This window comes from Primulina huaijiensis, chromosome 18 (genome assembly GCF_012295235.1).
Source record: "Primulina huaijiensis isolate GDHJ02 chromosome 18, ASM1229523v2, whole genome shotgun sequence".
Classification (NCBI taxonomy): Eukaryota; Viridiplantae; Streptophyta; class Magnoliopsida; order Lamiales; family Gesneriaceae; genus Primulina; species Primulina huaijiensis.
The window spans coordinates 4,544,613-4,572,309 of NC_133323.1; the positions used below are offsets into that span (position 1 = coordinate 4,544,613).

Consider the following 27,697-nt stretch of genomic DNA (forward strand, 5'->3'; position numbering starts at 1 on the left):
ATGCTAAAAGTATTACTTTTTATTGTGAATATGGGTAGGGTTGACTCGTCTCACAGATTAAGATCCGTGAGACTGTTTCACATAAGACCCACTCTTTAATATTTACAGTAAAAAATAATATTTTTGACATAAAAAGTAAAGTTTTTTTATGTTGGCCTAAATAAAATATTTTTCTCATAAAATTGATTTGTGAGATTGTCTCACAAAATTTTTGTGTTAACATTAATATCTTTTATTTTTACTTGAATTAAAATTAAAGTTAAAAGGTAATAACTGTTTGATCAGAACAGCAAGCTACTTAACTATTTTCAATTATGAATAAAAATAATGGTTTTAACTTTTAAATGAGATTTTAATAAGTGTTTATTTAGAATATGACAAAACAAATTTATTTATTTCTATAGTTGTTTTTCTCAAATTAATTATATATACATTTCCCATAATATTTGTAATAATAATAATAATAATTTCAAAAATATTCATCAAATTTGAAAATAATACATACATTCAATAATGTTTGTATATATTTTAAATTTGCACTCGCTAACTTTAAAAATTACAAAAATCAACCATCGATGTGTATCCATCTTACAATTTTTCCCTTGATATGAGTAGATATTTATAAAATAAATAAAAGAGTAATGATTAATGTACAATAAATTTGTACAATAATTCTTACAACATAAAAAATTCAATATTATTGTATGTTTTTATATTTTAAAATCCATAGTATGTATATCAGTATATGTGAATTTTAAAATCAGTTGGAACTTTTGTAATCTTATTATAATTATAATTATAATTATAATTATAATTATAATAATTAAAGTATACCAACCAACTTCTAAATATAACTTTATTGATGGAATTTGTTTCCTAAAACAACATTTAAATATTTCGATCATATTTTCATCTATATTTTTAAATTCAATCATATGTTCATCAATATTTTTAAATTTTTAGATGATGACATTGATCCTAATAAATAATTTGAAACTATAAATCTGAGAAAAAAAATGTTTAGATAATTATTTCAACTATATAAACATATAACGCGTGCAAAATGCCATGTTCGTGAGCTCATGCATGCTCGTTTATAGACTCGAGAGCTCGAACTTGACTCGCTAGCTTATGTGATACGTGAGCTCCAGCTCAAGTTCGGCTTGTTTACTATTTACATCATGTTAATTTAACATTATTTTATATAGTTACATTATCGGCTTGATTTCAATTTAATCGTTAACGAGGTCAAATCAAGTTAGCTCTTTAGTAAGATTAATTAGTTAAAAAACGAGACATGTTGACAAGTCGAGTTCGAGTCAAACTTATTTAACATGATAAACGAGTCTAGTTTGAGTTATTCATGAACCTAATAATTTTAAAATGAGCAGAGCTCAAATCTCATAATAAAACCCGAATCGAGCTCGACCCTATATAAATTTTAAATAAACCGATCTCGAACCTCATATTTTCGACTCTAACTTGGTTCCTTTACTAACATACAAAATTCAAAATTGTACTAGTTTTTATATTATTATAAAATAGAAATAGATATTATTATTTCTCTCCAATCAATTTCCCAGAGACCGTAGAAGTTGGAACACACGTCACTTGAATAACCACATGTTGGGCGAACCCAGAAAACGTTGAATATGAACATTACAATAAATTAGGACATTTCTAGTAAACATAATACAGCAATATCTTATTTATATACATAAAAAAATTGAATGAAATCCATAATTTTTTATGCCTATTATTCTAATTATTATTAAAATACAGAATAACCCAAATATGCCACAATGATCAAGTACGGCCATGCAAACGAAATAGATGGGCTGCTGTTACTGTGCCCGTGGCCGGTGGATACCGTGCCTCCGGCAACACCACCTCCTACAACTCCCCTTGCTCCACCCCTGCTGCCACCACCTCCACCCCTCCTGCCGCGAGCGGTCTCGGATGTGAGGAGTAGACAGATGATTGTGAACACAAGTATGGATTTCACTGTTTTCTGCATATTCTTGATTTCAGAACGTACAGTTTCAAGATCGATTCGTTGGGTTTATGGTCTGATGAAATTTTTTGGAATGCAAAATCAGAAGTAGGCGAGCGTATTTATAGAATGGTGGAACGGTCCTAATTCTTACCCAGAAACATCTTCGAATGTGTGTATATTAAAAAAATAATAATAAAGACCAAGTGTTGAAAAAATAATAATAATAAAAAAAGAAAGAAATAGACGTGTGATTATCAATACGCGTGGTTTGTGATATTTCTCTATATGTCAATAATTGGACGTCAAAATTGCACAGATTGGAGAAACGACAATTAATTGTTTTTTAAAATGAGTAGGTCTCTTGTTAGACGGTCTCACGAATCTTTATCTGTGAGACGAGTCAATCTTACCGATATTCACAATAAAAAGTAATACTCTTAGCATAAAAAGTAATATTTTTTCATGAATGACCCAAATAAGAGATTCGTCTCACAAAAATACGACCAGTGAGATCGTATCACACAAGTTTTTGTCTTTTAAAACATAGACGTGATCTTGAAATTATGGAATTATCTAACGTCATGTCACTAACAGGACAAAAATAACCATAAGTTAAACGTTAATTCACCAAGATCAAATTAATTAAGTTCGAGTAGTTAGTTTACTTGAACAAAAAAATGGGGGCAAGTTAATAAATTTTATTAAAAAAAGTTATTTTCTCAAAAGTTAATTAAATATATTTTGTTGCTAAGTTTTATATAATTATAGTTTTGATTTTGTACTTCAAACCATAAAATTTAATAAATGTTAAAATTCAACAAACCTCGTAGTCAAGTCCGTCATAATTTTTAAAAGACCTCAAGATTTCATCTGGTCAAAACATGTCAAATGATATTATCTTCCCTGAAAATGTATTTAACTTTTAAGACCGTGTGAGCCCACTAAAAATCAACCATTAGAAACGAATCATGCTTTCTAATATTATAAGCACTTTAAATAAAATATGAAAAATTTGATGGCAGGAAAATGTTTTTTTTAGAGATTTCAGATGTAATTGACATCTTTCAAATATAATATAAGATTAACTATCATGTTGGGAGCTTGTTGAAATGTTGATTCTATGGTTTTATATTAATTTGCGAATCATTTTGAATAATTAAAGTATTATTAAAATGTTTTTCCACTTAGAAATTCTTTTTTTATTATTAATATAAAAAGAAATTTTAAATTAATTTTGATATTGATTTTTTTTGTTTGTTTGTTTGTGTGCTTTTAAAGGCGTTAAACTTCTGTAACTCGTAAATTTCAAATAATCTATAAAACAAGTGTATTTTTCGTATTAAAATTTTTTGTTTTGTAACTAGTATGGTTTTGGTTTTTTTTACTGTTATCGGTCAATTTTCGGTTTAATCTACTAACTTGTATTTTTTCATTATCTAATTTTAATATTTTTTTACGGAAGTATAGACATGACATTGAGCATGTCAGCAGATAATTACTTGGGAATAATTATGAAGATTTCTACTAAATCAAACAATTTAGTTTATATATCATTTGACGTTAAAATAACAAATAAATCGAACTTATTCAATATAAAAGCTTTGCCGAATCAAAAGTCAAATTCAAAGTCAAAGTCGAGCATACGGTTGGAGGTGTTAATGTCCAAGTTCATGTTGCAAATAATTATTGGGAAATTCAAAATCCATCGACTTTATTCATCGGAGACTCGGAGTCTTTAGCCAAAGAGGTATTGATATACGAATTTGGGGAGCAAAATGACACCTGCCCCCTCAATTTTTTTTTAAAAAAATTGACCCAACAAATAAAATTTAAATAAGATAAAAAATAAAATAAGAATAAGAAAAAAATAACGGTAAATTTGAAAAAAAAAACCTAAATATATCTTTAATTTAAGATTTAGTATCTATGTAAATTTTTTTACAAATCAGTACCTGACACCACCACAAACTTAGTTTTAACTCCTACAGAGACAAATTTACATTTTTGTCATTTTATTATTTAAATAAATATATAATTTTCTCCACCAAAATAATTATGTCTTCTTCATCTACCGAATTAATACCTATTATGGTGTTTCAGATACTTGATTTCGTTATTTGAATAGTCCAAATGTGTAAAAATACTATTTTCGAGCAATCACCATAAATTCAGTCATTGTTGGTCTTTTCATCAAAAATGCATTAAGATAACTTATTTATGTCATTTTATTTTTTTAAAACATAGTTCCTCACTTATCATTAAATAAAAATAAATACTTATTTTGACATATAAAGTATCTACTTTGGAGTTCCAGATGCTTGATTTGGTTATTTGAATACTCCAAATGTGTAAGAAAATACTGGATTTTCAAACGATCACCATAAATTCCGTCATTGTTGGTATTTTCATTGAAAATGCTTAAATGACTTTTTCATGTCATCTAATTTTTGAAAAACAAAGTTTCTCACTCATTATGGAATAAAAAAAGTACTTATTTTGACCGATAAGATACCTATTTTGGGGTTCCAGATATTTGATATAACTACTTGAATACTTCAAATGTGTAAGAAAATACTTGAGTTTCAAGTAATATTAAATGACTTTTGATGTTGTTATCTGTGAAGTTAAAATGTAATACCTAAATTGGTACAAAAAAAAATCTAATTCGAGTCTACAAATACTTGATTTTACTCCCTAAATACTCATATCCAATTATTTGGGGATATCAAAATATAGTTTGAAGTTAATATTGAGTGACATTCATGATGACATTCGTGAAGTAAAAATGTAATATCTAAATTAATATAAATAAGACATATTTCGAATTTACAAATACTTGATTTTACCATTTAAATACTCAAATTCGATTATTTAAGGATATCAAGATATATAGTTTGAATTTAATATTGAGTTGACTTACATGATGGGATTTGTCAATTAAAATTAAGATACCTAAATTGGTACAAATAGTACCTAATTCGATCTTATATATACTCAATTTTATCTTTTTAAGACTCAATTTTGATTACGTTGGGAAGTCAAAAAATATAGTTTCAAGTAATATTTACTGAATTTTGATGGTGTCAAAATAAATAATCGATCTTATTTCATGATGAATTATGAACTGTGTTTTTTTCAAAAATAAAATGATATGAATAAATCATCCTAATGTATTTTTCATAAAAAGACCAAAAAATATTGAATTTGTAGTGCTTACTCAAAAAACAATATTTTCTTATACATTTAGAATATTGAAAGAACGAAATCAAGTATCCGAAATCTTATAACAGGTACTTTGTATGTCAAAATAAGTATTTACGCTTATTTCATGATAATTGAGAAACAATATTTTTTTTAAATTATATTTTAGATGGAGAAGACATGTGTATTTTTATGGATAAAATAATATATTTATTTAAATAATAAAAGGATAAAAATGTAAATTTGGGTTTGTAGGGAGTTATAATTACAAGTATAGCATTGTCAGGTACTATTTCTTAAAAAATCGTGGTTATGTAATGAATTTTAATTCAAACATTGACAATGTATTTTTCACAAATTTACCCATAAAATAATTGAAAGGATTAGATTAGAAGAAATTCGATGGACAATACTCACAAAAGCTCGAAATCAAGAAAAAAGAAAACCCTAAATCAAATTTCTCCATCTCTATTCTCAAAATACTGGAGTTGCAATTTCAATACAATCTTTCATCTATGTAGTTTTTTTTTGGTGGTTTTTTATTACACAAAATTAAGATTTATTCTTATGATAATCTTTTTGCTTGTTGAAATATTATATTTATATTTATATATAAAAGTATGTCTGTTTATGACTCAAAAGGTACCGTTTGGTTCATGATATGAGATATATATTATGGAGATAAGTAATATTTTGTAATAATAAAATAAATAAAAAATGATAGTTAATATAGTGTTTGATTTAATTGATTTGATTGATTAAATTTGAGATAATATGATATTACCATTTTATCATTGTTGAAAATATTAATAGAATATTAATAATATTATTTATTAAGGGTAATATCGTAATTTTATATTATTGATTTGATTGATGTGAGATAAATTATTACGAATTTGATTGATGTGAAATAAATAATTAATAATTTGATTGATCAAGATGAAAAATACTTGTATAAAACAAGTGATATGATAGGACTATTTATATTAGTACTTACAAGTATTTGAACCAAACAGTATAATAATTTTGTATATCCTATATATACATCACAAATCGAATCAAATCAATAATTCTTGAACCCTAATAAATTACCAAAACGACTAATCTAATTATTAAAATAAAGTGTAACCAAATATGCCACAATTAAGTATGGCCATGCAAATGAAATAGACAAGCTGCGGTTACCGCCGTTGCCGTTGCCGTTGCCGCCGCCGCCGCCGCTACCACCTCCTCCATCCACACCACCAGCGCGGCCACCTCTACTACTTGAGCCGCCACTGCTGATACTGCCACTGCCTTTGCTTCCGCTAGATCCCTCGCTTGTGCCACCCTTTGCTGCACCTCCTCCCCCGCTGCTGCCGCCACCTCCACCTCCACCTCCACCTCCGCCGCTAGGAGGAGCGACTACGGATGTGAGGAGGAGACAGATGATTGTTAACACATATATAAACTTTACGACGCTACGCATGTTCTTGATCTCAGAACGTCCTCCACCTTCAAGATCGATTTGATTCGACGATCTTTGAGTACAAAAATAGAGTAAGGCGAGCGTGTTAATTTATAGAATGAATTGTCCCAAATCATACATCTCGAGAAATATGAAAAATGAAACGTCTGTCTAATTTAATTCCGGCTGTATTTAAAAATCAAGTCAGCTTAGGCAAAAATAAACGTTTATATAGTCAAAAGATAAGATTATACATTCTGATTTAGGGAAAGAAATCACTATCACACGGTTTCCTAACGCGGATATCTAACTTTATCAATAGAAGTTTTGGAGTATTGGGCGTGACAAAAATTAGTGTTTTTTCACGAATATTTATCGATCAAAACCCAAAATACTTCACCGGATCCAACAATTTATAAAAATCTCCTTCTAATCAATTTATCTGTTCATGCTATCCATTAAATTCATAAAATTATTGAAGACTTCTTACTTAGTTGTAAAATATTTATATGCGAAAGTTCGTAGTAGCTAGAAAGGAAAGTTGCTCGGTCCAAATTAATTATTATTCTAAAAAACTAATAAGTTTTGATAGTGATGTGTCCAAATTACCGTGCTTGATTCGGAAAGTGTTGCGTGTGGTTCTAAAGACAAAAAATAATAGGAAAATATTGTTCCCGTGAAACATGTTAACAAATTGACAATTTCCTAACACTCGTTTTTTCAGTCTTTGTCTTATAACTAAATTGTCATTACTATGGATTATTTACATTGCCGACCAAATAAATATTAATATAATATATATGTATCTACATCGCCGACCAAATCCTGTTGTATTCTCTCCTCAAGAATCCAGACTTTGACTTTTATCTCCTCTTCAATAGCAAGCGACCCAACTGCTCCACAACACAGTGCAGTTTCTCTCGAGTTCTTACGGTTCTTTTCCGAGTGATCGGCTCTGTTTTCGTTGTCCTAAGATTTCAAGTACTTCATGAAGCATATTGAGTTCATTTCATCTGTCCCATTCAAAGTTTATTGCAAACACTACTACGCGTTTCCATTCTTGATCACCACATTTGTCCCCCATAGAAATTCAAGTAAGCTTCGCTAATTTACCAAGACTGGAATTTGTTTTTCTGGTGATGGAATCAATAAAGACTCGATCTCAATTTGGTTTTACGCGAACAACGAAGCTTCTAGTGCGCGTAATCGAAGCAAGAAACCTACCGGCAATGGACCCAACTACAGTTAGAGAAGCAGAGGTACATGAGCAAAGTTATCGAGAAATGCTTGAACCCATCGTGGTGCGAGGAATTTTATTTTAAAGTTGATGTTTTGAAAGAAGAGCTTCTTATATCTGTTTTGATGAAGACATGTTCGATTTTATCGGGGTGGTCGAGGTGCCCATTTCTTGGGTTTTTGAATCCAAGGACAACTCCCTTGGCCCTATTTGGTTCTCCTTGCAGCCTAAGGATAAAAAGGCCGAAAACATTTTTTAAATGTAATTATTTATGTAATCATATATATGTATAAGATTATATTTTCAAAATCTTAGTATTATATTGTATAATAAGAAATTCAAAAATATTAGATAATATATTATATTCAAAATTTTCAATCCAATAAATACATGAAATTCAAAATCCATTGTCAGATATGTATTAATCTTGAAATCAAGGCTGTAATTTGTATTAATCTCGAAATCATAAATATTACGTACAAGACAATTTTTTTCAACAAAGAAGTTAACAAATTTCAGTACAGTTTAGGTACATTATGAATCTGTATAATAAAGTAGTCTACATTCAACCATCTAGTCCAATATCAAATTTCAAATTTTGGCATGATATTATGTATGGAAGAAGCATCTCGAAATTTATAGAAAAAATATCTCGAAATTTATGGAATGAACAACTCGAAATTAGGGAAGAAGCATCTCGAAATTATGGAAGAATATCAACCGAATTATGGTAAGATTTTCATCATATCACCTATAAATACCACCAATACCATTCGAAATTTCACATCTAAAATTCATTCATAATTTCGAGAATTTGTTCTCAAAATACTATCAAGATTTCGAGTTTTCCCCCCCAAGTTTTGTCGAGTATGAAAATTCTGTTGCTATCCAGATCCAAGGAGGATTCGAAAATCCTATCAACAAAATCGTTCTTCACGTTTTCATTCAAATCTAAGGTAAGTGAGTTTGTTTTAAAACTATTAATTTTGTTCATGACTTTGTTCGTTTTTTGAAAGTTACGGTCAAGCGCTATTTTTCTTATATCCATTCTTGATATGATTATCATATGTTTTATGTTTTGGGAAGTTAGAATTCAGCTGGATATGAGTGAGAACCCCAATATGAGATATGTTTATGGTTCTTACACATTGGGATTGTAACCGTTATATGGCTTCGCCCATTTAGAGGGGGTAAAAATTAGGAACAGATACATGTAAACTATGAAAAATAGATGAATCGCAGTGCCTAGGTCAAGCTATGTTTACGTTTATGCTTATGATCTATGTTATACGAAATAAGCTATGCTTATGATATATGTTATACGAAATATGCTATGCATGATATGTTTTTTCAAACACCATTGGTATTTGTTATGTATATGCTCGAACGATACCAATTTGATGAGTGACGACCACATCTCTCACCCCTTACTCTACCTTCTCTAGATAAGTCAGAAGGGGAAATCGAAGAAGATAGACAAGGCCAGTTTTGGGGCTGGTAATAAGATGAATCAAGAAATCTATTTTAATTATGTTTCTTTTAAGTTTTTAATTCAAATTGTAAACTCTTCCGCAGATTTTTATCGTTTTCAGAACTTATATTGTAAAGACAATTTTACAATTGATTATGAGTAATAAAATGATTTTTGGTTTATAATGTACTACGAGACTTGTTGTTTTCAATTGTGTGTTTGTAAAACAACGTCGGTGTCGACTAAACTGGTCTCGGTGCATGACATTTAAGTGATATCAGAGCCGGCCTCTCTAGTACGATGTAGTTCGGGGACGAATCAAGCGGAAGTTGGTGGACATGTAATGCTCACGGCCGAAGAGGGCGGTGATTGATCGTCGATGTAATGAGGTGACAATGAGCGGATTTTAGCAGACTTCTAGACGAAAAGAACATGAATGAACCTATCTCACACCATAATGAGAGAGAATTCAAAACTGTTCAAGTATGAGACTGTTTTGGAACTGTAAATTTTGGATCCTTTTGTTTCATTGGTTGCTAATTGTGTGGTATGTTTCTTTCTGAGCTTGAGATGTATTTTCCTCTTATTTTGTGGTGTCTCGCGCAGAATTTTTTGAATTTGATGCGATGGATGAGCCACCATCTGTGTTGAAAGCGGAAGTTCTCGATTTTGATGGGCCGTTTGATGAAGCTATATCACTTGGGCGCGCTGAGATTAATTTCTTGAAATCTAGTATTTCAGATTTATCTGATGTACGTATGGATTACTCTTCAAGGAGAGTTATCTCAAGCATGCCAGTCAAAGCTACATTCAAGAATTTTCTTGAACGATTCAAGAGGTAGCAATGTCGTGAAAGATGATATAACTAAGATGGAAAAGGAGGTCGGAAAAAAGGTAAAATTCTTTCCATCTTATGGATTCACTTCACGGTCAAATTACATATTGATTTTTCTCGTTAATTGATGCATGAATTGTTTGCAGATAAGAGTTCGTTCTCCTCAAACAAATTCAGCATTCCAAAAGCTTTTTAGACTTCCCTCCGAGGAGTTTCTCATCAATGACTTTGCTTGCCATTTGAAACGGAAAATGCCTCTCCAGGTATTTTTTCCGGCAACTGTTGGATTGAAATAAAGGCGAGCTTTGAACTTTTCGCACCGCCATTTATTTATGTTTTTGTTTAGATCTGATCGACTTTCTCCGCTACAAGAATTTGATACGCCGTGCAGTTCATACTTGCTTGCTCGAGTCTCTACCATATTTGTTCCTCTCCCTATATATTTTTTTTGGGATCGTGAATTCAAACATAATATAATATACTCGAGCTCGAAAATAACAAAAAGTACTGTTGATTATTTGTAATTCATCTGATATCAAAATCTCAAGTTTAACGTTTCTAAACAAAATAAAGAAATTTATGGCCAAGTCCGTCCAAAACAAAAGGTTTTTTTTTCATCACATGGGTTTGTATGGCAAGCATTATTTGAGAGAATTTGCTTGGTTCTAAATTTCTAATGATCGATTATGAGCTTAAATTTGAGATATTGTGTAAAATTATCATTATACAATTTTCTCTTAAGTTGTGTTTGGATTGAAATATTTGGATTTGAAGGAAGTATTAATTTCAAATTACTATTATATTAGATGTATTTGAAATTCACGGTAATTAGTATTGAAAATACATAACTGTGGATTTTAGATTCAGTCGAATTTTTTTCCATCAAATAAGTTGAAACTCATCAGTCCAAACTGCTACTTTAATTTTTTAAATACAAAAAAAAATAATTTGAGTTGGAATATTTCTGGAACTCAAATATTATTTTGTCCGACTCCGACCACTAACGGCCCTGAGTATTTTGGATCGATAATTGATTGTACGAGAAAGATTCGGTTTGGTGAGGGCCGACATGGGTATCTCAGGCCCACACCACCAATTTTCTCCATTAAAATTTCTCATTGGAGATATGGTGCCAACCAACTACCCAATTTCATTTTTCTAAACAATATTCCCTTTCATTATTTAAAAATATTGTTTCTGAATAAACTTCTATAAATTAAAATTTAAATTATTTTAAGACAGTGAAATTTATATATAATAAAATGTATGCATAAATTATTTTCTTAAAAAAATTCAGATTGAATATCTTATGAGACGATCTCACGAGTCTATATGCCGAGACGAATTCGATCTATCTGATAACATAAAAACGATCACATTTGGTTGAGAAGTAGTGACCCAAAAAATCAAGAAAATGAAGTTATTACCAAGAATTTACTTGTCTCCTAAAGAATGATATCATTTAAAATTAAACTTGACGCACACAATGATAGGCATATCATTATGAGCAGAATGATGGGTTCATTCTCATCAAATTGCTTTGCTCTAACATGCACGTTCTGTGATCATAATCGATCCAGAAGTAACTTTTCTATCTGTTATACGTTTCAAACTGTTGCACAACGATGATTTCTCTGGTCAAAATCTTAAACCACTTCTTGAAATTAAGATGAAACCATATTTTATTTAGAAAAAAGCAAAGGGGGACAAGTAACATCCTAAATTGAGTACAAGTCGAGAAATGACAGACGGAATTAAGCCACGCCCACGCGTGTAAGCGCACTAAGAAGAAGAGTGGGAAAATTGGGTGGGCGATGCTTTGGCCTCCAAAACCACCAACATGTACACACAAGCAAATCACCAGATCTCAACTCCGACCAGTCCTTTCAAGATTCTCTGTATTCAACACAAATCAAACGGTACAGGACAAGACACGTACGTGGGGAGATCAATTGCACCATGACCATATATCATCCTTCCTAGTGGAGGAAACTATGATCAGAATAGTGCCACTCCGGGATCTTCCTATTCTAATGGTGGTGGGAGCAGATAAAGTGATCCCATAAACATAAATCTAAAAACTTCCATGTTAATTTTTCAGAAATAAATAAACTGAAATGAGAAAAAAGTTTAAACGTAAGTTAAGTTATGATATTGAAATCTCAATGGCCCACTTCTTGGAACAATACACTTTCCAAGAAATGGTGGGGTTTGCCCACTTGCAATGCATGCTGGTGTGGGTGAATAAGAATCTTAGGAATAAAAAAAGGTTGATAAATATGTATTATGTATGTATACATAGTTAAAAAGTAGGTTTCGTAGTTATATTTCAATGGAGGAAGCAACTGCCCGTCTGGTTCGATCCAATATTCTAGAAAGATACTGATCTTTTCTTCGTCTTTTTCTACATTCAAGTATGTTATCATTATCTTTCACTTTGATGCATTACAATGTTGACTAAGCCCACAATTAATAAGTATCCACTCATTTGTCATTTGTGTCGTATGTTTTCAGTGGTAGGCCTTTTCTGGATCTCAAACAAGATGATCACATAAATAATTAGCCACGCCTTCCTCATTTCCTCCTCCTCCTCCTCCTCCTCCTCCTTTGTCGAATCTGTTTACGGTATTGTTACATGCTTGAAGGTTGGATTATTTGCTTTATTAGTTCGATGCTTATAATTCTGATGATCTCTCCTCTTCCATAATGAACTGTGAAAGCTTAAGCCACTTTATATGTATTTTTATGTGATGTTTTTTGTTTACTTGAAAGTAAACAATGGTCATGAATATACTTTGTGAATTTAATAACACGATTCCAAGAGTATGGGCAAAGGGAAATTCCCAACTATGTATTGGAAATTTGTCGAGTATGCTTACCAATGTCCAAAATCTAGTACCAAATTTGGCTAAAATCCCATGTGTCAGGCTACTGAAACATGGTGCTTTACTTTGCTTCACAGTTTTCTGGTCCAAACGTAAAGTTTTCACAGTGCTTAGCTTCTTTGCATAGTTTTCATTTTTTATTCTGTTCCCTTGATATGTGGAAAAGTAATGCATTAAAACTGATGGTGCACTATGAGCCATAATTCTATGGTCTTTATGCAAAGATTCCAAGTACCCACAAACTAAAGGCGAAAATTTTTCATGCAGTCAATAGATTGTGGTATGAATATGTCTAGGCACGTAGTGTGTTTTCAGGATTACGATCTTCGTAGAAAATTGCTTGTCTTACCCAGTCCACGTGCAAATATGCGCCGAATTATTCTGTGCCAGTTTGATCCTATAGAATTTAGAATTCTTGGAAAAAGTATGCTTTTCCTTTCTGACTTCTTCTTGTGATGCAGATCAGAGGGAGTACCTGTTCTATTTAACTTCTTCCTCGATACCTAATCAGTGGTGAAAATGTGGTTTTATTTTGTTTGTTTTTTTTCGTAATGAACAAAGTCACAAAGAAAAATCATAAAAGGGCTGGCTTCGATTTGTTTCTTAGAGTTCACTTTCTGCCTGTGCGCCAATTCATTTTACGAGTCACCATTTTCTTGAAGGGACAGGTACAAGTTCTATGAGTTTTGGACTGAAACTTTCATCGCAATCGGGTAATAACTGTTGCGAAAATGAAGTTCATGAAACTGGGGAACCGGCCAGACACCTTCATCACAGAGGAGGCTACAAGGTAAGCAAGATTTTTCTGATGCAGTTGTTTACTGATCATGATAACAAGATGGCACTTGACTGGGAATCGCCATTTTCAGGACCGTTATATCTGATGTACCAAGCGACCTCACCATTCAAATAAACAATATCAGATATCTTCTCCACAAGGTAAATTTTGTTGGTGGTAAAAATGTAGATCATTCAAAACCAACAACGATCACTTGTATAATACTTGTTTCTGGCGTGCCTAGCTACAGTATCCTCTTCTTCCAAAGTGTGGGCTACTGCAACGACTCATCTCAGATTCTGAAGATTCGAGCAATGCAAAGTTGAACCTACACGATATTCCCGGAGGAGAGGAGGCTTTTGAGCTGTGTGCCAAGTATTGCTATGGGATCACAATTAACCTCAGTGCCCGCAATTTTGCATCAGCCTTTTGTGCTGCCAAGTACCTTGGAATGACCGAGAAAGTCGAAACTGGGAACTTTGTCATGAAATTGGAGGTTTTTCTCTCATCTTGCATTCTTGAGGGGTGGAAGGACTCGGTTGTGACTCTTCAGAATACTAGAGGGATATACGAGTGGTCAGAAAGTCTCGGTCTCGTTCGAAAATGCATTGAATCCATTGTTGACAAGATACTAACACCTACGCACAAGGTAAGAATCTATACTTAGTATCTGGTGTGAGTGTGACTACGCATAAAATTTTGATTTGGATGAAGCCCTCTTCAGGTTTCATGGTCTTATACATATACCAGACCAGGATACGAAAAAAACCGTCGAGAGTCTGTGCCGAAAGATTGGTGGACAGAGGACATATCACTCCTTGATGTAGACATTTTCAGATGCATAGTTATGGCTATAAAATCAACAAATATGCTGCAGCCACAGCTAATTGGTGAGTCTTTACATGTCTACGCGTGTCGGTGGCTGCCAGAAATCACTAATACAGGACTGAACGAAGGGTCCACGTCTCAAGTAGAAGATCAGGATTCTCCGGACAGGAAGCAGAGAATTCTTGAGACCATTGTCAGCCTGATTCCAGCAGATAAAGGGTCTGTCTCGGTTAAGTTCTTGCTAAGACTTGTTAGCATCTCCAATTTTCTTGGAGTGTCTCCAGTGACAAAAACAGAACTTTTGAGGCTTTCAGGTTTGCAACTCGAGGATGCAGCATTGGATGACTTGCTGCTCCCTAATCGAGTCTCAACTGATCAAACTTCGTATGACGTCGAATTGGTTCAGACCGTATTAGAGAGTTTTTTGAGGCAATGGAAAAGACAAACGCCTACAAATGAAAGCTTGTCACAAAGATCGATTAATAATGTTGGCAAGCTCATTGATTCATACCTGCAAGTGGTTTCAAAGGATGCCAACCTGTCGGTTCAGAAAATGACGTCATTAGCTGAAACACTGCCAGGAATTGCACGAACAGATCACGATAATCTGTACAAGGCGATCAACATTTATCTCAAGGTACTGTTCTAATGGTGTGATGCACAGATTTCAATCAATAATTTTCTCGCAAAAGTGCATATTTATCTATGCCAAAGGCTATAAGGTCTACAAAGTTAAAACTCAAATATTTTTTTACTATAGAACAAATCAAAATATCACTCTGCGACATTGTATCATCTACAGATGATATAGGTAATTGTAGATACCCAATATCCGTCTTAACCATTATTCCAACCTGCAATTCATGATAATCGAGCACTTGATCTCAACCATAACACCCCGTCTATAGTTATTAGCAACAATAAAACTCATATTTTTTCAATTTTAGATTAGTCTATTCATCATGCTTTGATTGATATACTGTATAGACAGCCACCACACTATTATCGATTGTTATTGCCCAATTTTTTTCAATTTAAAAATGTATAAGCATTTCCTAATCTACTGCATTCTGATTTCAAGAGTTCATTTGATAAATTCTTGCTTATAAACTTGACAACAGGAGCATCCTGATCTGAGCAAAATGGATAAGAAGCACCTCTGCCGGATTCTTGACTGCCAAAACTTGTCACCAGAAGTACGTTCACATGCAGTGAAAAACGAAAGATTGCCTTTGAGAACTGTGGTGCAACTTCTCTTCTTCGAACAAAGAGAAAGGCAACACTACATCAAATATAAAACACAGATCATCAGATCAAACCTCAGCTGTCAGAGATGACATGAACAAATTAAAATTAAGTATAGATGATCATCAATTGAGTAAAGGAAAGGATCGTAGAAATTATGATGACAAGTTCCAACTAAGACCAGAACTAAGCTTTAAAATAAGGGAAAGTGTGCTACAAGAAACGAGAACGGGAAGGGAAATCAGAGATGAAGGGATATCTGAAATTCAGCATTCAAATTCGAATCCTCGTGAGAAAGCTCGAGAAAGAAGAGTCTTGGGGAAACCTCACAGCAGCAAAGGCAGAGAACGATAGCACACACGATTCAGCATAGAGAAATCCAGTCAAGAAAGCTCGAGTAAGAAGAGTTTCAGCAAACTTAGAGCAAAGGCAGAGAAACATAACACACCAAGAATCTATATACTTCATGTTGATAATTTTGTTGCTTAACAGGCAGAAGGGATCATTCTGAGTTCTGCGTCTGAAATTGTAAAAAAAAAAGATCACATGTTACCCCATTTAAGTACAAAACTATTCATAATTCCTGTTAATTGTCCACCGTGATGTTCTTGACTTTTCTAGAGAATTTGAATTTAAGATTGAAGCAAAAGAATGGCAATTATCACACAGCTATGAATAAGAATAACCACATCTTCTTTCACAACCGCCATGACCGCAATACAATTTCTTCAGTCTTACCTAGTATAAAGCAATGATTAGCAATTATAGAGATACAAGCTTAACATGAATCCTTGAATAGTATACTATGATGGTACATAATCTAAAGTAAGTTCTAAATTCCAATTCATCTATCTGTGCAGTATTCTCTTTTCTTTTGCAATGTGTCGGTTTTATAAGAAGGAACCCTCAGAACCCCACTCCAGAAGACTCTGATCACACCAGAAGTATGTAAAATCCCAAAAAAATAATAAGCAATAATATCATCCTTCCATTGCTGAAACTGAAGCCTGCTGCACCATCAGCAACCCCAACAAGAAATTTGCAACCACCAACCGAAGGGTTCAAAAATGTTACCATCCCGAGCCCATCAAATTCGCAGCTCTGTGCATTCTGTTTTTGAAACTGGTAGTAGCTGTTGAACGCATATGATATGTTTCCCTTCTCACCGATATTATTGCAAGATCCCCCATAGTTGAGTGTTGTGCAATCGGCATAACTACAAGCAAGTTTGAAGTGGTTTGCCACGGTAGAAAGATCCCGGGTAGGATTCGCCACACACCATCTAGAAGGAAGATACTGAACATTTTTTGCATTTTTCAATAATCCATACCCAAGGCTCAAAGAATATTTTGCCTGCCCATCGAAAGAGAATATGCCCCAGTGTCTCTCAAAGTTTCCGGGGAGTATACTTTTTGCCCCTTCATCAAGCAGACTGAAAAGATAAATATCCATAGGAGGCACACCTGGTCTTAAAGGCGTTCCTTTGTTGCTTAGAACATGATTCACAAGACCCTGGTTGAAGGCCCTCGCAGCACTGTAATTAGCACTAACAGCTCCATCTGTTGGCCAACCCACCTCTCCTATAACGATGGGCATTTGGGCATATCCAAGCTTGCTGAGAGCTGCAACTAAAGTGTCAAAATTACCATCAAATGCATTATAGTACGCATTTGATCCGTCCATCACAGAATGAGTTGTACCCTCAAAAAATGCATAGTCTTGAGGAAAATCTGAGTTTCCATAGAGACTTAAAAATGGGTAAATATTCACTACAAATGGCGAACCATTTGAATTCAGGAAAGAGATGAGCTGCGTCATAATTTGGGTAAGCTCAGGCCTGAAGGTTCCTTGTGATGGTAGATTAGATTCATAGGCATCAGCATTGCACGGTACAACCAGCTTTATTATGCCCACAAGATTTGCTTTTGCCAAAGACTGTTGTACATTCATAAGAGCAGGTAAAACATAAGATTGAAATTGACCAGAATAACTAGTCAGAAAAGGCTCGTTTCCTACTGCGATGTACCTGCAATAACACTGTAAGTATCAGCAGCATGAAGAAAATTTAAACTGTAAACAACAATGTTGATCCAAGCTTTCCACTACTTAAGAATAAAAAATTATTACCAAACCCCACAGACTGCATTTCACAAAACGCGGGTAAAATTTTTTTATCTAAATTTATTGAGAAACTACATGTCCATTTGTTCAAGTAAGATAATTCACTTTCAGCCTGTATGCCGAACATCTAGATTTCTGCAAATAAATTTCCCAAGGCAAACAGAGGCAGAGACTTATAGAGTTAATGAAGAATTGGAAGTGCACATTCCTCGACATATTTCCCAAGGATTTTGAAAACTGCAAGAGCTAAAGCTGATCGTGGAAAATGATTTTTCTATTCAGGTAAATTGCGCACTGTCTAGTCTTACTGAATCAACACAATTAGTTTCAACGAATCCATCTAGAAACATCTTCAAATCATGCTCAAATCATTGCAGCATTTATAATTTAGGACATAATAAATGAGTTTTCAGAAGGAAAAAAAACACTCTTGTATTCGCCAGAATCAGCGACGCCAATTAGGAGAGAAGCAGTCAACAAAAGAACGTACACAAGGAGAAAAATCCAAACTTGAAGACATCAAAGTGGCAAAAACTAACAAAGCATCAAGATCAAAACCATTCACACAAAAAAATCTAAAATCAACTAAAAATACGGGAATAAAAATATACTTGATATTGACACCCCCTTTAACCATGTAACTGGAAACATTCTGAGAAACCCATAAATCAGAAGCAGAAGTAGAAGCACTCAGTAAAGCAAGCATTTCATTTGGGATCCCAACCATAACTTCAATCCCACTTCCCATTAATGCCCGCATCGAAGTTGGGTCGGCATCAAACAGCTTCACTTTGTATATCTTGTTGTCTTTCAATAGATCCACCACCGTCTCCGGCGACATACGGTGGAGTGCCAATGTTCCCCAGTTCACTCCTATGCCCGATTCCACCACCACCGCCACTGCAGACATACAAAACAACAGCAGCAAGATTTCGCCGTAGAAATGGGTTGTTGCCATTTTCAAACGCCGGTCTAAGAATCTTAGAGAGTTCACAGTTCATTAAACGTTAAACCGTATCCTTTAACGACGGTCGGAAAAGCGATTAGCGTTTAAGATCGTAAAAGAACATATACTTAAAATTTCAAGATATTAAATATATATTGTCATTAAAAATCATATAAACGACAGGATTTAATTAAAGAAGGAAGATAGAATAGAACTTGGTTAATCGATTTTTCTGGGGCCTTAGTGCCGACAATGGAACTGCCAACTGTATCTTACTGTTCGAAAAGGTTGGATTTTTGATTGATACGATTTGCCATAATGTGCAACTTGACAATGAATTTTAATCAATCCCTTCAATATTAGTCTTTCTTCTTCTTTTTCTGAGACGAGCTTGAACTCGATCGATTCTCCAGATAAAAATATATTGATTAAATTCCATTTCTAGTATTTCAAATTTGTTCGAGCTAAAATTTACAATCTCATCGCTTAAATATTCAATTTTTATAAAACTGTGATGTATTAAATATATCAAATCGACTGAATTAAGTTCTTGAAAGTCTTATAGATGGACTTAACAATCATTTCTTCTTGAACTAATTTTTGATGTTAAATTAAGTTCAAGTTTCAATCTTAACATGAAATTACTAAAAATTTAGTTTGATTGTCAACAATTTTGATAGATTTTAACCAAAATAATGCAATATTTGTTGGCATTTGCATGTAATTATAATATTATATAACTAGGTCCACTCTAAATCATAATCAAAATATCATTAATGGTTTTGACTCCTCCTATCAATATTTTATCGATCAAATTTATTGTATAGTTTGTCTAGTGATATTTAACTAGCTAGAAAAGTTTAATGACTATTATGTTAGTCATGATGTTTACCTAATACAAATCGAAAAACGTATTTCATCCTTATAAAAAAACAAATAACATTAATTTTTTTTTTGTGAGATATGATTAGGAGTGGATGCTTATTTTATTTTTTATTTTTGTTAGTTGGGACTTAATTTAGAAGCAGCTAGGGGTGTCAAAATCAGACAAGACCTACCAATTCGACACGATTCAACCCGAAAAAAATCAGGTTTGGGTTGGAGTTTTCGAGTTCGTGTTGGACCTGATAGCTGACCCGAATAAAATGATCGGATTGGGTTAGGTTGATCAGAAAATTTTAAATTTTTTTAAAAAAATATATAATTAATAATAATTGCGTACATTTTTATATATCGTATGTCTGAAAAAATATTCATTGTATATTTATATCATAAATTTTTATAATTTAATATTTATTTTGAATATTTTTTATTTTCTAAACAATTGTTTATTTGATTTAGTAAATATATTTTATTTTTCTACAATTAGATTTTTAAATTTAAATCATATATATGAGGGAGATTTTGTTATTATGTGCTAAATTAAAATATTATTATTATTTTTTAATTTTATTTAATTTTCTTTAAAAAAAAATTAAAAAAATTCGAAATCGGGTTGATTCGGGTTCACGTTCGGGTTGAGTGTTTTCGAGTTGGCTCGGGTTCAGATTGAACAATTTTTGAATACTACTATTACTCAACCTGATCCAACCCACTCAACCCACTCGAATGGACGATATTATAAGCAGCCATGTTGTTGTGGGGGCTGGATTGTATAGGAGACTAAAAGTGGAAATTGGACATGTATCCATCATGTTAAATCTTTTTTTATATGATTTGCTTTGTCTTATGACAATTTTGTTTTTTGAAAATTACAAATGTATTTATACATAAAATGGAGTAGATGTGATGCAAAATAATATGAATACTGTTATTCGAGAAAAAAATTTATTTTTTCTTAAAAATTGGTCCACGCTACATAATATATTGATTAAAAAAAAACAATTTGATTCGATTTTAGTAGGATGAGAGTTTTTCATGTGGGTTCAGGGATATATTTTCGAATACATATACGAGTTCGAGGATTTTTCAAATCCCAGCTTCAAATTAGGGATGAGTAAATAATAATAATAATTTTTTCTAAAGAAAAAACTCAAATATCTAACACTCAAATCTCGCCCACGATTCAAACCAACACCCATTCTTCTTCCCATTTCTTAGGTTGAAAGAGCATCCGACCTCGACCCAATGTAGCCCAGGTTCAATGTGAACATTTAATCTCCGTGGGTTGATAATAAAGATTTTCCAAGTAAATAAAACAGATACGAGGATGGAGATGAGGACTTAGTCCCTGTGCGAGAATGAAGAATCTCCCATTAAGAAAAACGGATATTGAAGTGAGAATGGGAACGAGTTTAGGATTCGAGAGCGCCCTGTCCTTCCATTACCATTCTAGAATTTAGCCATTTTATGATGCAATTTAATTTTATAAAATTTGTGTCTTTTTTTTATAAAAAAAGCATACCCAATGTTTGATTGGGCAATGGATGCAAATACTTACGGGGGTCATGTCAAGATTTATTGGATCGGTCTTTAGTTATATGGGCTGGACTGATCATCACTCTTCCTACTTCCAAGTCCATCTAACCAATGACCATCGGGTGGATAAAAAAATATTTTTTTAGACATTTTTGTCATTTTGAGTACCTTCTCATTTGATAAGAAAATAAATAACATTTTGAAATTATAACCTTTATTTGGAAATTGGAATTTTATAAAAAAAATTTGATTGGTAATCTAGTATCAATTTTATTAAGAAAAGTTGTTTCTTGATACAAAATCAACTAACCAAAATGGAAAATCTCCGTTCATCCCGCGAAAATGTCGCAAGAGATCAAGAAATAAAAAATAGGGGTAAAAACGAGCAGTAGCCACGTCCAACCTAAGGTAGCCAGCTGCTGGTGCAGTCTAGGTCCTTGGCGAATCGGATGGGGTCCCATCCTTTTCAACCTGAACATCGCGCAATGCAGCCCAATACTCCCCAAGGTATACATGACTTCCCACATCTGCGGTAAAGAGAAACGTGTATCATCGGCACTGTGGTGAAATCGCTGCACCAGACACTCCATGTTCTGTAAGCAAATCTTTCAAATAAATTCAGATTTTCTTAAATGCTCCATCATTCACAGGCAAATATACAACGTGGTACAACATCGAACCTGTTTTAATAGCTTCTTGTAAATCTGATTGTTCCAAAATTAAAGCCGTGTGAATGGCTGTGCAGAAGAAGAGTGCGTGGCTCGTAGTATCATGACTATAAAAGTTGCAAAGCATGACGAAGTATTTACTCTTCACTTCAAACTTTCAAAATCTAGAATATTATAACGGCTCTTGCGGGAGGGGAATGCAACGGACCTCATCCACCACATAAGGTAGCAATGTTTCTCTGTCCACCACTTGCCATCCATGATGAAATCACAGACATGGGTCTGGTTCATACTCATCAATGAGGTGATATATACTCATCTATTTGATGTATAATTTGAATATGTTTAATCGCATACAATATATGAGTGTCACCTGATTGATAGACATAGATGCGCATAACATGTAATGTAGTACTTTTATTCAAAAAAATTTAATCTAAATCTAAATTCGACAAATATGTATGTATGGATTCGAATAATATTTTTAAATTTTACGAATAAAATCAGTGTCAGCTACTCTGTCTACCTCAAATCTTTTGTGTTAAAATTAGTAAGTCTCTTGTGAGATGGTTTCACGGATCTTTATCCGTAAGACGAGTTAACTTTGACAATATTTATAATAATAAGTAATAATTTTGGCATAAGAGTAATATTTTTTTTCATGGGTGACCCAAATAGAAGATCCGTCTCACAAAGTTAACTCGTGAGACCGTCTCAGAATTTTTTTTAAAATAAAATAAAATAGGGGAGTCATACTTTCCACAAAAGAAAAGCATACGCTAATCCCTAAGAACTAATTGTCCTATATTAATGTGTATCATATAAGTTTTTTACTCGTGACATAGTCATGTAGAAGAGTGTTGATGTCGAAAAGAAATATATGGTTATTAAGAAGTATCCGGCTATAAAATAAACAAAGTAAAAATATTCGAAGTCCGACTTTTGACTAAATTAATAAAAAAAAATCAAAATTTAAATTTGTTCAACTTAATTACCTCAGTAAAATTACAATTTCCCCCTATTTGATTTCTAAAACTATGCATTTTATCTTTTAAAAAAAAAAACTAAAAGTAGAGGGAAGCATGCACTTACATTGTTCTTGAAATAAACGATGACCCATCATATAATGCAATAATACGTAGAATTGTGACGAAGAATGTCCTGCTTGACTCCCTTGATGCCAAGTAAGAAACCATCAACTTCTGACTCTTGACAACTTTCTCAGTTGGCATTCAGGGAGCCAGGCAGATCATATTTCTTAACCCGTCCTAATTAGAGATGTCGATAGCTTACAAATTTGATCGTCGATCTTCCTCGGCCGGCGAAAAACCACCTGCGATATATATATATATATCTTGCAAAAAGCTAAGCCAAATGAGTGGAGTCGGGGCCGGAATGATTTGAAGGGAAGGATGTAATTCAGGATGGCGCCGGAAGATTCGTGCATAGAGTTCATGAAAGATTATATTGAGGGTATACAAAGTTGAAGTTTTCTCTGCGTATATTTATAATAGCTTAACTTTAGGGTGTGTGGAAGAACTAAAAGCTAAGACAAGTGGAGAAGGCGGCATTGCATGGATCCTTGAAATAGTTCCAACGCCTCAAGCCAAAGCTGCCTAATTCAATTCAAACAAATCAGCCAACTCAAGTCAGAATATTCTAAAAACTTCCTTTATGGATTTAATTTCTAGGATTTTCTTTTTTTAAAAAAAATGTAATATATGTTCGAGGTGCGGGTACAGCAGAAGATGAGGGCATGCAGCATCGATGAACATGAAAATTATGATTTGAATGTACTGTTTTTATTTGCGAAATTGGAGTATTCAAATTATATAAGCGAGGCGCCGAGAGCAATCAATTAAATTCCATAGTAGCGTTTGAAACATAGGACAGTCCTTCGATATGACCAAAATACATATGTACTGCGGATCGATACGAACAATAACTTGAGAGCCGATTCGACGGCGATACNAAAGACGGTCATCGTCTTGAAATTTAGGTGAAGGACGAAACGACGTAGAGAAATTCGAAGAAAATTTTCGGGGGTTTTGCAGATAAAGTTTTATTGTAAGAAAAATTAATATTTTATTTAACAAATGATTTTATTGGTTCCAATGTGTTTATTCAGCTAAAATATTTATGCATGATAGTTTTTGTTAATTTCAAATTAACTATTTTTCTATATTTTTTGTTGTTGAAAGTGATAGATTATATAAAAATTTAAAAATGTAAATAAATATAGGTTTGAAGATATAAAAACAGAGATTATTTTAGGAAGAAAAAAGTTTCATCAACAAAGTTATACAATTAAAGTAAAATTATAATTTTAAATTAGGCTTCATCAAATAAATTAAAAGTTAATAGTCAGTATATGAATCTCCACTTTAATTATCACATATATATATTCGTAAACGGGTCGACTTGGTCCATATTTAGAGTAAAAAGTAATATTTTTTTATCTTCCGATCGGGTACGATATTTGTTTGACTAAATCGACATGTTAGATAGTCTCATAAATGTTTTTTTTTTAAAAAGAAAATGCGTAAAAGTAAAACAAATAGGATGTATAGATGTGTATATATAAGTAACATTTGAGAGTTTGAATAACAACTTCAAATTTTTATTTAGAACTTTGATATTAAGATATTGTGTTTTACTAAAATAATATTTTTTTAACAATTTTAAATTTTCAAGACTCTTATTTTGCACAAATTATTTTAATTTCAAATAAATTTTACTTGTTACATTATAATAAAATATTAATTTCAAATAATTATCATGTTTTTAAAAGCATTCCAAACGGAAATGAATAATAAAATTATCTCATAGTGATCATATCACGTTAATTTTTTTTCCTGATAATTAAATTTAATTTTCATATTATATAGATCATTACATTTGTATAAGATATTGCATCACATGATAATTATTCATTAATACTAGTGAACGCCGATGGTGTTTAAAATAAATTACTATTATATATATGAATAATTATTATTATCATTAATAGATAGAGTTGACATATAAAATTTTGTTATAGTTTTTAATTATTATTTTGATAACGATAATGTAATTCTATTAAATATGTAATTTGTAAATATAATATGTAAATTTTTGAAATTTTAAAGCGGATTAGATATTATAATTATGAGTAATTTATATGAAAAACATTTCTTATCTAAATGAATATGATATTTTCTTAAAAACTAGTTGGTGTCACAAAGGCGGACCACTAAGAGTCTCAACTTTTATATATAGTATATATAAGGGGAAATATTTTTTGTTCTAGTAAATTATCAATTTTTTTGTTCTTGGTCCACTATCTTTTGAATTTTTGGTTTTAGTACAATAACTTTTGAATTTCGGCTATTTTTGGTCCATTTACCACCAGAATGTTTAATTTTAACAAGAAAACACTGATTGAGTAGTGGCATATCACATTTTGATGTCACAATCGTTAATCTTTTCTAGTAGAATGCATAGAAGTGGTAAAATTTGTTTGATTTGTTAAACATTTTTTTTATGTCAAGATACTTCTAAATAAATTGATTTTTCTTCAAAATCAAGAAATCTCCAATTTTTTGCTACGTCACCTTTAGCCACCGTCTAAGCACCATTTTCTGAGGAAAAAAATGAATTTTCCAGTGATATATTGGCTAAAGTAGCTGAAATCTAAAACTTATTGTTTTTTAAGAGGCATAAAATCATCGGTTTTAGATCAGAAATAAGAGATAAAAACAAGGGTTATTTGGGAAATATATAAATACCCAATCTTATAACTCAATTTGTTAGCAATAAAATTTTAGATAAGAGATAAAATAATTATTTATTATGCACAAAAACTCCAGACTATTTCACGGATCAATTTTGTGAGACGAATATTTTATTTGTAAATATAGACATGGTTGTTTCGTCTCATAATTAAATATCAGCAAGACTCGGTCATAGAAGACATAATCTTTATTATATGATCTTTGGACTAGAGATATTTGTTTCCAAAAACATAGAAGGGTATGAATATTTTGATCACATAGAAATGATAAAAATGTTACTTTATAGAATTTGAAGAGTAAATCTTGATTTTGATTTTATTTGATAATGCAAATCTTTCAAGTCCGTTCAATTTTATTGCAATTTCACGAAGCAAGTACCATACATAATTACATTCTTACTCCCCATACTCTTCATTTCGCCAACTTACGAACACCAAGAAAATGGATATATGGTCAATCGACAAATTATTAACTGATTAAAGAGTATGTATTTTGTGAGACGGTCTCACGAATTTTTATCTGTGAGACAGGTCAACCCTACCGATATTAACAATAAAAAGTTAAGAGTATGTATTTTGTGAGACGGTCTCACGAATTTTTATCTGTGAGACAGGTCAACCCTACCGATATTAACAATAAAAAGTAATACTCTTAACATAAAAAGTAATACTTTTTCATGGATTACCCAAATAAAAGATATGTCTCACAAAATACAACTCATGAGACCGTCTCACACAAGTTTTTGCCTTGATTAAAACCCTTTTTTTTCCATATTCTAAAAAAGCATACAAATTTTACTAGCAGTGATATTATTTTTAAAAAATTGTAATTTTGATCTTGTATGTCACGTTTCTTTACAAATTTTGTTATATATATCGTCAAAGTCAGTATTAATATGGGCAATTGTCTGTGACAGTGTTATGTGGTACTACATAAATCTGCGTCAAGGTAAGTAAATTTTAATAATAAAAAAGAATAAAGACAACATGCTAAAAACAAAATACATATGACCAAAATTACAATTTTTCATCGTCCAAATCCTAACAAACCGATACTTTAGAAATACTATTCTTATAATTAGTATAACTATATTGCACAAAAATTTTATGTCTCCTAAATTTGTATATTTACATTTTTAATTAATAAAAAGTGAAGTAAATTTTTAAAATATTTTAAAAAATAATTTACACAAAACCAATTAACTTTTCCTTTTTGAAATCAATCAATCAATCAAAAAAGATAAAATACACAATTTGAACGAACTCTGAAATCTACCCTTTGTACTTCAGTTTGAGATATTTAGAAGACGATGGAGTTGCGTTAGTAACATGCAAGAATGGCAATATATACACCGTTTTCCCTTTTTGACTTTAATAATTGGCAAAAAGAGAATTAAGGAAACTTTTTGTGAATTATAATGTTCATATAATTTCAAATGAATCAGTTCTCAGTAAATAATAATTCAAGAGAAAAGTGAATCAGTTCAGAGTAATAATTCAAGATTCATTCTCTTTTCTTTTTGTGGGTATCTATGATGCACAAGTACATGAATTTAGTTTAGCTTGTAACCTCCGGAGGGGAATTGTACGTTCATGAATCAACGTTTTACTAAGATCAGAAGCAACCCATTCAAGAAAAGGTTCATGCATTGGAGCAATATGGATCGGTTAAAATTCCCTAATTTTAGGTCGGAGATAACCATGAACCCTAATCCCTATAAATTCTGATGCCATTTAAAGATGGCCCATTTCAAGAAAATCGGGTAAACATGAGTTTCTGTTGAGCCATTCGCCAAATCCGTTCTGTTTAGATATTATTGGGTTGGATTATCTATCGTTCTATCTATAT

General features: G+C 32.1%; 2 protein-coding genes and 2 long non-coding RNA genes across 4 annotated transcripts; 2 read left to right on the forward strand and 2 right to left on the reverse strand.

The window, feature by feature from the left end:
• Positions 1-1,507: 1,507 nt before the first annotated feature.
• On the reverse strand, positions 1,508-2,177 carry LOC140964064 (uncharacterized). The gene is made up of 2 exons (XR_012172816.1): positions 1,927-2,177; positions 1,508-1,893 (listed from the first exon to the last, which is right to left on the reverse strand). It is a non-coding gene; the product is annotated as an uncharacterized lncRNA (long non-coding RNA).
• A 7,676-nt stretch (positions 2,178-9,853) lies between these two features.
• Positions 9,854-10,474, forward strand: LOC140964059 (uncharacterized). The gene is made up of 2 exons (XR_012172814.1): positions 9,854-10,246; positions 10,334-10,474. It is a non-coding gene; the product is annotated as an uncharacterized lncRNA (long non-coding RNA).
• Positions 10,475-12,415: 1,941 nt separating this feature from the next.
• Positions 12,416-16,520, forward strand: LOC140964105 (BTB/POZ domain-containing protein At5g47800-like). The gene is given in 8 exon segments (XM_073423630.1): positions 12,416-12,601; positions 12,702-12,812; positions 13,735-13,862; positions 13,942-14,011; positions 14,095-14,499; positions 14,575-15,315; positions 15,800-15,946; positions 15,948-16,520. Coding segments are annotated over 6 exon segments (1,752 nt in total). The 5' UTR covers positions 12,416-12,601; positions 12,702-12,812; positions 13,735-13,803; the 3' UTR covers positions 16,278-16,520.
• Positions 16,521-16,595: 75 nt separating this feature from the next.
• LOC140964106 (glucan endo-1,3-beta-glucosidase 6-like) lies at positions 16,596-19,324 on the reverse strand. Its single transcript, XM_073423632.1, has 2 exons — positions 18,656-19,324; positions 16,596-17,949 (listed from the first exon to the last, which is right to left on the reverse strand). The coding sequence occupies exons 1-2, from the start codon at positions 19,000-19,002 to the stop codon at positions 16,857-16,859; spliced, it is 1,440 nt and encodes a 479-aa protein (XP_073279733.1). The 5' UTR covers positions 19,003-19,324; the 3' UTR covers positions 16,596-16,856.
• Positions 19,325-27,697: the final 8,373 nt, after the last annotated feature.

Excerpts from the sequence above, each read along its gene's own strand:
- LOC140964106 (XM_073423632.1), bottom strand. The coding sequence starts at position 19,002 with ATGGCAACAACCCATTTCTACGGCGAAATCTTGCTGCTGTTGTTTTGT. Across the intron at positions 17,950-18,655 it reads AAAGGGGGTGTCAATATCAA|GTACATCGCAGTAGGAAACG; the intron begins GTATATTTTTAT and ends GTGTTATTGCAG.